The 10414-nt window shown below is 39.5% G+C and overlaps 1 protein-coding gene across 2 annotated transcripts in view; it reads right to left on the bottom strand.

The window, feature by feature from the left end:
• Positions 1-447: 447 nt before the first annotated feature.
• The window catches only part of tll1 (tolloid-like 1), a 441724-nt gene continuing 431757 nt past the window's right edge, over positions 448-10414 (bottom strand). For both annotated transcript variants that reach the window (XM_078542318.1, XM_078542328.1), the window contains exons 21-22: positions 6119-6369; positions 448-2658 (exon numbers count right to left, since the gene is read on the bottom strand). In XM_078542318.1, the coding sequence (XP_078398444.1) occupies positions 2524-2658; positions 6119-6369 (386 nt within the window). In that variant the 3' untranslated portion in view covers positions 448-2523. The remainder of the gene's footprint in view (positions 2659-6118; positions 6370-10414) is intronic.

The raw sequence follows: 10414 nt of genomic DNA, 5'->3' as shown, positions 1-10414 counted from the left end.
GTCAACCTATTGCTCTTCCATACCCAATATACACTCAGCACAGAGCCACTGAATGTTTTAGTAATAATAGCATGCATGAAAAAGCTTTTAAAAAGTCACTCATTCATAAAAAATTGCTTTTACTACAGCACTATACAAGTGCCAATCATCCAGAACCTTTAAAATACAAGTAGCAGAAAGTGCTATCTTGTGTAAGTAAGCATTGTGCAATTGACAGAACAGATCATGGAGAAAGAGCTGTAAATCCAGCAATGTTTTCCCTGGGGCACAGCTGTTTCAACAGAGTAATGGATGTATGGGCTCTCAGCCAAGTCTCATTTTGCACTTTGGGCTCTCTCCACAGATGCTGCCTGGCCTGCTGGGCATTTCCAGCATTTTCAGTTTCATTTCAGATTTCCAGCATGGGCAGTATTTTTCTTTTGGATAAATTATAAATCAATATTCTGGTAATGTTTGTAGAAACATATTTATTAGTGCTAGTGATGTTTTCATGGGCTTAGGATATAATACAGATACAAATAGATTAATTACTGCTAACTTAAGTAGCAATCTACTGTGTGAAAAACATTGCAAAGTAACATCTCCTGCAATGAGATTTGATTTTACTCCTGAACCTTGACCTGAAAGAACCTTTAATGAGAAGCTTCAGAAGCCACAATGTTCTGGTTATAAACAACAGCAAAAATGAAACAAAAAGAACAAATGAGCTACAGCAAAACAGACTCAAGTGGAACTTGGCACATACTGTAATATTTTCACCATTCAGCCATAACACAAAAGTTGAAACTTGCCTCATAATGCCTTTGTAAATTAACACATAATAATGAATATATGTCACACTAAATGTCCAATATTATGGATCCCTTGGTAGAACATAAAAAGAATGGCTAGACCTTGAACCACCAGTCTAGAAACAGGCTACTCAGCTTGTCTGTACATCAGCTAAATTGAAACATTTCATTTTTGCATAACTTTTAAACAGGTTGACTGTATGAACCTTTTTACATGGCAAAAATAAGAAAAAAGTTCAAGTTGTTCAATTATTTTGAAACACATAGTCAAAGCTTTGTTTCACAGAAAGATTTGTTTGTCATGTGCAAGGATTTACAATGAATCATTCTAAGGCATTAATTATTTCAGTCTCCACAGGCCTATGTTTTAGTAGCATGATGACTTCATCTTATGTCAAAGCTGATATTTGTCTTTGTCCTTCTGCGTATGCCTGAACTAGTTTTGACAATCATACAAGGTTCTCAAGATTGTTGGCTCATAAACCCAAAATGCTTCTGAACGTGGAGTAGCACCATAAGAAATCTGTTTTACATTACATTTTCTTGGCCTTTTTCATCCTTCCAGGGTTTAATTCTTCTCTTCAGTTTTGGTTCATCCACAGTCTTAAGAAGACATCCCAGTATCCCAAAGTAGAACTTGAAAAATGGGAATATGGTTTACACATTTAACCTTTCTATTTTGCCCCACTCACTGAAAATTGTAGCACTTAAAATTATCAACAGTTTAATTACAGATTTTTTAGCACATGGAATAGCTATAAAGGTACTATTAAGGAATTGTAGTTAGCAATTTTTCTTTTTTTTTAATTCTGTAACCTTTTTACTCATTCTATTAGAGAAACACTATGTTTATCTGGTTATCTATTAATTTAATTTTCATACACATACAATTCATATGCTTACAACTTCAGGTGATTTACATAATACAGTCCAGAGACGCATAGAATAGCTGCAGCCTGAAAGCAGGCCTCATGATATCATTCTAAGTGCAAACTACCAACACATATAAAAAAACTATCCTGGAACATTCCAATAGCAAAATATAGAAAATGCTATCAGGATTTTCAATGCTCTTAAATCTGTTTTTGGTACTGAAGGAATTCACAGTTTGCTACAGTGCTCATCTGCATGAAGTCATGTAACAGAGAGACATGATCACAGATAATACAGTCAGTAAAGACATCTAATTTAAAAAAAGGGCAAAAGAATTGTAGAACTCCATAAATTATGCAGTAAATGGTTTGCCTTTATATTGTTAAACCACATGTTGAAAATTGAACAGTACACGAGAATACAGCTTTCCTCCTTTTAATGTCCTTGTGTGTCTGACAAAATAAATCTGTGAATGATACACAGAGAAGCTCGTAATGGCCTGACGTAGGTTCATTCCTATGGATATTGTAGGTGGCTGAGATGAAGAGTACTCTGCACAGGGGTATTTTCACTGAGTGAAACTCTGTAGCCTTTAGTGACCAAAGCCGACACAGCACATAAACCTTTATAATGATCCTGCAGGAAGGTAGTATTCTGTTACTGCAGTTTAATTCCCAGACTAACTGTTAGCCTGCACTTCGAGTTTTCATTGAATCTTCCACTGGAATACTTCACTTTCACACAGTCAACTCAACAATTTATTTTCTTCAGTTCCTCACTATACTGTCATTATAAAATAGTTCAGGTTATTTTTGCTTTTGTTTAAAAAAAGAGAAAGGAAATCATATTGAGGATCAGATTACTTTTTGGTGTGAAGGGCATCCTGGAACTTTGTACTTGTATATCGTATATGGAATCCCTTTTTGTTAATTGTGTCATCAGTATGGAAATGAAGTAAAATGGCATTGCCTGCTGAATAGATTTCTTCAGGTGGCTGTAAAAATGAAAACAAATCAATAATAATAATTATTATTATTTAATAAAAGACAACTGGGCCCAGAAAATACATGACAACAACTCGTATTTATAAAGTGCATTCAACATAGTAAAACCTCCCATGGCACTTCATAGGAACGTATTCAGGCAAAAACAGATTTTGAGAACCAGAAGACATTAGAAGGAGTGGCTTATAGCTTGGTTAGAGAATTAGGTTTTGAGCAGCATTGTATACGAGGAGAGAGGTGGAGACCAAGATTCCCTGTAAGCAGTGTGGCTGTGCAACTTCAGGAATGTGCGTGCAGGAAACAAAACAGGCTGTGCACAAGCAGCAATCCCTTTAAGATGCGTGCTTGTGCAGCTGCACAGCAATCTTAAAGGGGCCACACAGTACAACAAATGGGCTGTGCGCAACAAAGAAACATTAGAGGAAACATTGGTGGAGAAACTGAAAGGTTCAGGGGAGAAATTCCAGAGTTAAGGGAATGAACAGCTGAAGGCATACTGCCAGTGATGGGGAAAAGGAATTGGGGATGTGGTAAAAGCCAGAATTGGAGGAACACAACGTTCATGAAGGATTTTAGGGTTGGAGAAGGTTATAGAGATACAGTGCAGTGAGATCATGTAGAGATTTGAACACAAGGGTAAGACTTGTAAAGTTGGGGCACTGGTGGAATGGGAACCAATCTAGGTTAATAAACACCACGGATAATGGTTATGATGCTGACAGCATAATTTTGAATATGTTCAAGTTTTTGGAGGATGGAAGATGAGAGGCCAGCCAGGAGAGCATTGGAGTAGTCGAGTCTGGCATAGTCAGGTCTGGAGGTAACAAAGACAAAGTTAAGGGTTTCAGCAGCATTTAGGCTGAGGCAATGACAGTGGCCAAAGAAGTTACAGAGGTGGGAGTAAGCAGTCTTTGTGATGGTGAGGAAATGGGGTCACAAATTTAGTTCAGGGTCAAATAGGACACTGGGGTTGTGAAGAGTCCTGTTCAGCCTTATAAATTAGTCAGCAAGAGGGATGGAATCAAAGGTGCGGGAGGAAAATTCCTGGCAGGAACTGCAGACAATGACCTCTGTCTTTCCAATGTCTAAATAGAGGTTTTGTGTCAAATCCAGAACTGGATATCCAACAAGCAATCTGACAATGTAAAGGCAATGGAGGGGTGTGAGACAGTTCGTGATGAAGTAGGCGTGGATGTCATCAGAGTACATGTGAAACCTGATGACATGATTTCAGATGATCTCGCTAAGGGCACATGTAAAGCAGAAATAGAAGGAGATCAAGGACAATTCCTTGGGGGACTCCAGAGGCAATGTACTGGGGAAAGGAATTCTCCAGCTACAATTAGATAGATAAGAATTAGAAGAAGCTGAGGGCAGCTCCACTCAGCTGGACAAAAGAGGCGAGGCATTGGAGGAGGATGGCATGGGTCAACTGTTTCAAAATGCTGCAGAGATTGGGGACATAAAAAGTAGGATCAGGAGTAAACCTTGTGGCCCCTTGAGCCTGTTCTGCCATGGCTGATCTCTGCCTCCACTTACTTTCCTTCCCCTTCACATATTCCTTGATTCACTGAGAGATCAAAACTCTATCTATCTCAGTTTTGAATAAATTCAACAATGGAGCATGCACAAACCCCTGGGGTGGAGAATTTCAAAGACTCACAACTCTTTGAGTGAAGAAATTTCTCATCTCAGTCCTAAATGATCATCTCTTATTCTGAGCTGTGTCCCATGTTCTAAATTCTCCCAGCCAGTGGAAATAACCTTTCATTCTCTATTCTATCAGGCCTCTTCAGAATCTTGCATGTTTCAATAAGATCACCTCTCATTCTTCTAAACTCCAATTTACTCAGCCTCTCATCACTGAATGTCATAGGAACCAATCTAGTGAACCTGTGTTGTACTGCCTCTAAGGCAAGTATTTCCTTTGTTAGATATGGAGTCTAAAACTGATCACAGTACTCCAGGTTTGGTTTCATCAAAGACCTATACAATTGTAGTAAGGCTTCTCTATTCCTGTACTCCAATCCCCTTGCAATAAAGGTCAACATGCCATTTGACTTCCTCGTAGCTTGCTGTACCTGCATGCTGGCTTTCTACAATCCTGGTAAGAGTACACCTAAGTTTCTCTGAGCATCAACATTTAAAAGTTTCATGTTTTTTATTTTAAATCTGCTTTTCTATTCTTATTACCAAAATGAACAACCTCACACTTCCCATATTATAATCCACTTGCCACCTTGTTGCTCATTCAATTAACTTGTCTATATCTTGTTGCAGCCTCTGTGTGTCCTCCTCAAAGCCTACATTCCCACCTATCTTTGTATTGTCATAAAACCTAGATATATTACTCTTGATCTCTTCCTCTAAGTCATTAATATGGATTGTAAATAGCTGGGGCCTCAGGGTAACTAGGCATTGGCAATAAATGTTGGTCTTCCCAGTGACGCCTACAATGCAAGAAAGAATAAAAAAATGCTGGCCTTACTATCAATGCCCATAACCTGAGAATCAATATATTGAAAAAATGCTGAATATTGCAAGCAGCATCCACGAAAAGAAATTACTGTCTAATGTGAATTATATAAATATTGCATATTGATATTAAAATATTCCATTCACGAGTTACATTTGAGGCACCTGAGAATTAATCTTGCAATAAAATGGTGCCAGCATTTAATTCCCTGACACTACTGTATAAAAATATTTTCATAATTTCATGACTGCTCTCTTTGATTGGGAGTTGAATCTTTCTATCAGCTTCAACTTTTTAATTTCTCTTAAAACTGCATTACTTTAAAATATATTAACTAGTGTATATCATAGTTTTAATGCTGATTAATGCTAGTATATTATAATGTTGGTGGAAAGTAACTGTAGCTGTGAACATATATTTGTGTAAGGTTCTTTGTGGAAACAGAATAGATTTTATTTTATGGAAGGAAGCAATGGCCTTGAATTTTCATAGGGTTCTCATTCAAGAACTTGGACAGCATCTTGGCTTAACCTCCAGTGGCATTGTGTAAATACTTGAAACAGCTAATTAGACAATTTCTCCAGGGGTCTGCCAATATCCCGCCAAAGTTCAAGAGAAGGATTGGGCCAGCCGCCACAGAAATTAAAAATATGTTTTACATTATTTAAGAAGAAGCTGGATAAGTGCATGAGGGAGAAAGGAATTGAAGGATTTATTGATAGGGTGAGATGAGGAAGAGGTGGAAGGAGGCTAGTTTGGAGCATAAACACTGGCATACACTAGTGGGCTGAATGGCCTGTTTCTGTGTGGTAAAATTATACGCAATTCTATTTTATATTGTTAAGAAAATTTAGTTAAACCAAGGAGTAAAATGCATCAATATTATTACCATTTTATAGAATAAGTAAAGGTTACACAGTAAATAGTCAGTGTATAACTACTGGCTAAACCATTGAAGATGTCATGTTTCTTACCCCTGATCCACAGAATTGTCCAAGCCTTGAAGCTGTGGTATCAAACCCATCAAACAGTTCAATAAAGTCATAGCCACAGTCAGCTTCCACTTCCACTTCAAACGTCTGGAACGATAACTCCACCCCATAGCCTTTTTCTGCTATAATCTGCCACTCACAGTCCACTTGGCCTGGGTAGTTATTATCTCCAAACTGAGCGTGGGAATACAGATCCTTGGATTTTATTTCAGCCTTCAGTCTCCCACCACATTCTAAAGTGAAGAATTCACAACAGTATTACAGATTTGTACTACAGCATATCTCTTCTCAAAATCACAATTACAAACAAGCAAGGCCGCATGGACCATCTTATTTCACTCATTCATAAAGGGCAGAAATTTTCGGTGGTGGGTGGGTGTGCGCCTGACCCGCTCGAGGGTGAAATGACATGCGTTGACGTCAGCCAAGCATGCCGACGTCAATGCACAGTCGGGCGATAGTTGGGTTGGCAGGCGTGAGCTGAAGCCGGCAGCATACCCACCAACAATTAAAAGGCCTGTTAAGACCAATAAGTTAGCAATTAATGTAAATTTTTTGCTGTCCATCTAACCTAAAGGTTGGCGGGCAGGCAAAAAGGCCAAGCGGTCCTTGCATTTTTTTGGAAACCTCATCCACGGGCAGGATAAGGTTTCCAAAAGCAAATAAAAATAAAATAAAAACTTTATTTTTTCATTAAAAATGTGTCCCATGTTTTATCAGGGAGATTATGCAGTGCTCAGTTGTGCGCATGTGCAAAGTTCACGCTCAGCCGACTTGCTTTCCCACCTGCCCCCAACCCCTGCACAGATAGTGCTCAGTACTGCTGCTCGCATATCACGCTGGACAGGCCTTAATTGGCCCGCCAGCATGAAATTGCAGTGCGATGCCAATCACAGGCGGCGGTCAGCTTCCCGACCGCCCCCCGCCTGATCTCGCCGATCCCGCATGCCAAGTTTAATATTCTGCCTAAAGAATTTTATGGCATCCACTTGGTCTTTAAATGGCCAAAGAGATTGAGCCTCCACTTTTCAATCTGAAGATCTATTTCATGCGCTGATCATTGTTTTTGTGAATTTCCTAATATCTGTCTTCAATTTGACATGTACTCCCTCGTTCTACTCTGAAAATTTAATTTAAAGTCACTTTCCAGACTTAACCCTTTCCACACCATTTACTATCTAATATCTAACAAAATTTAGGCACGTACATGTGATGTTGAACCCACCAATCCCTACAGCATGCTCAGTTGGCAGCACTGTTCACTCTGAATCTGAATGTACAAAATCTAGGCTGACACTCCAGTGCAATACTGAGGGAGTGCTGCACTTTCAGGGGTGCTGTCATTTGGATGAGACTTTAAATGAGGCCCCCTCTGCTCTCTCAGGTGGAAGTGAAAGATTCCAAGGCACTGTTTTGAAAAACAGTGGAGTCATCTTCATTATCCTGGCCAATATTTAACCCAAAAATCTCATCAATCAATCCTGGTAGGGGATGGAGTTGTGGAGGGGTTGAATGTCTATAGCGAAAAATGACGTTGACCTTTGTAGCCAATAGTTGAATATAGGTCAGAGGACAAACACTTAATTAATTTGTATGGCATACTTCTGTTATTTATTTTAGCAGAAATGTTAACCTATTAAAAGAGCCAAGTAATAAACAATGTGGTAGGCATTCATTCACTGTTATCCTCAAATCTGTGTCAATTTTGAAATAATTCCAGAGAACCAGGAACAAATGACACATGCAGGGTAGTCTGGAAATTGGGATTGACCTGAAACGACAACACTCTCCACAGAAATTGCTTATTCTCTGGAGTGTTTCCAGCATTTTCTGTTTTTTTTTAATTTCAGAAATAAGTGACCATGCGATTGCCAGATTCAGGTATAAAAAGAGCAATGGAGCCGTTAAGCAGTTGTATGGATTAAAAATGTTTAAGCCAGCATTTTGCACCTCATTACTTGTAGAATGATCTGCTTTTCAATGAACTGAGGAATCAAATGGTTAGGCTTTAGGGGTGAAAATTGAAGCAAATAAAAAAAATACCTTACAGAAAATTCTTTCTATTTGCTTCAATTTTCACCCCTAAAGCCTAACCATGCTATGCACATCTATAGCAGAGCATCAGCTATAAAGCTAGCCCTCATCTACCAGTACTCAAAACATTTCCACGAGGAGAATCACAGGATTAGGTATAGTGACTCAACAAAATTTATTTCGCATTAACTGCTTCTGATGTCCTCCACAGCTTGATAAATAGTTTCTGAAGAATTGAGTTTGTAAATAAGTTTATTAAGTATGGCATAGTAATGTTTTGCTAACAGGAAAACAAATGTTTTTTACAATTCAAAAAAACTGACAGGAGATTAGAACCTTTATAACAACACACAATTAATCTAATATTAAATTAGCTCAAACTAGATTTATTTTGTATCTGAATCGTAGTCACTTTTTGACAAACCGAGGCCTAACCAGATATTAGGGTCAGATATATTTTAAAATACTGATCGTGATAGTGTATCTAATATTACTGCCTATTAATGAAATTATAAAGAACAAATTTACTTTGAACTTCCTACACTTTTAATATTGCCTTTCTACTACAAATTTGACACTGGAATTTGCTTTGGATCACCACAAACCATTAGCACTGAACTATGCTGCCACCTCTATGTCATTCATTATTATGACACTGTAGCTGGTATGGAGTCCAAATGGTGCAAGACTATCTCCTCAACAAAAATCAACAATCTAATTCTTGAGTTATACTGCATTTTCTGTACAAATGCCACATCAAAACTGTTCTTTTGACAGAGCAGAAGTTCAACATAATTTTGCCTGTTTTTATTTGAGGTGTAAAATGAAGGATAGTGGGACTAATTCTGATTTGTAGCTTCCTGTAGTCACTCTGCCCTATCAGAGTGCCAGTTGTCGTATCGGATGTTAGGCATCCAGAGCACCTGCCTGAAACAGACAAGTGGGGTCCTGCACAGGAGCTCAATGTGAAATTGCAGTACAAATGAGGAGAACTTACACAATGCAACTTTCATCTCATTGAATCCGGTCTTAAGTGTCCATGACAATGGCCCTTAAAGAAACCATTGCAGGATGCTTAATGATTGCCCACCAAACTTTTTAAACTACATTTCCTCCTAGCTGTGTTTTCTCATAACTTCCTTGCTTTGGTACACTGTGCCCTATTTATAAAGCCTAGGATGCTGTATGCTTTATTAACCGCTCTCACAACCTGCCTTGCCATCTTCATTAATTTGTGCACATAACCCTCCCGAGTCACTCTACTTTTGCATTCCCTTTAGAATTGTTTCCTTTATTTTATATTGCCTCTCCTCATTCATCCTACACACACCTCTACTTTAAATTTCATCTGCCACTTACCCGCTCATACCACCAGCCTGTCTATGTCCTTTTGAAGTTTAACACTAACCTGCTCATGGTTCACAATAGGGCGGAATTTTCCCAGAATTCCACTAAGTGCAGTAGTGGGCGGGTAAAATGGAGTCCTACCCGCTGATGAAAATGGCGGGTTTTCATGCCATATTGTCCTGAACTCGCCTCATTATTTATTCACTTCTGTGAAACGCACCGTTTCCAAGGCGAGTGGGCTCTCATTCATTCACCCGCCCGCCATCACCCCGCTGTTGCATCATGCCGGCCGCCATCTTTAAAAGGCAGTCGCCAGCAAAGCGCTCACTCACTGATAGTGCAAGGGACATCACCATTCACACTTTCACGTACACTGTCATTGTCCTCATCCCGTCCATGGGACCACTCACCACCCACACAGTCCAGGCATACTTATCATCTGGCCCGGCAGGATCCTGATACACTCTCCCCATCTCTATCCATGCAGGACAAACTGGCACCCAATAGGAGGGAAGGGTTGCAGACAGGTGGAAGGATATCGAAGGTCAAAGTTCTGGCAGAATTGGAAAACAAAGCCATCCAGCTGGCCGGCGATGACCAGAACCAGTCCTGTGCTGACGGTGAGGTCGGCGCTGCTCTACCAAGTGAAAATCCAGCAACCATGCTGTTAGTGATGTGTCCTCTTTCACAGGCCACTACCATGCACTAATTATCTCTCCTTGCTTTCGCAGGCACATCTGCCAAACAGCCAACAGAGTCCATGATCCAGGGCCTCCAATCAAGCCCCAAAGAAACCTCTGAAGAGGAATCTGAAGGCACCCTCCCTGAAGTCCCATCACAGCGCTCACCCACACCCTTCAACAGTGCAGAGACACAAAACTCAGCGAGACTGAGCTT

The sequence above is a fragment of the Cetorhinus maximus genome, chromosome 1 (assembly GCF_964194155.1).
Source record: "Cetorhinus maximus chromosome 1, sCetMax3.hap1.1, whole genome shotgun sequence".
NCBI lineage: Eukaryota > Metazoa > Chordata > Chondrichthyes > Lamniformes > Cetorhinidae > Cetorhinus > Cetorhinus maximus.
This window is presented reverse-complemented; position numbering and strand designations above follow the sequence as displayed.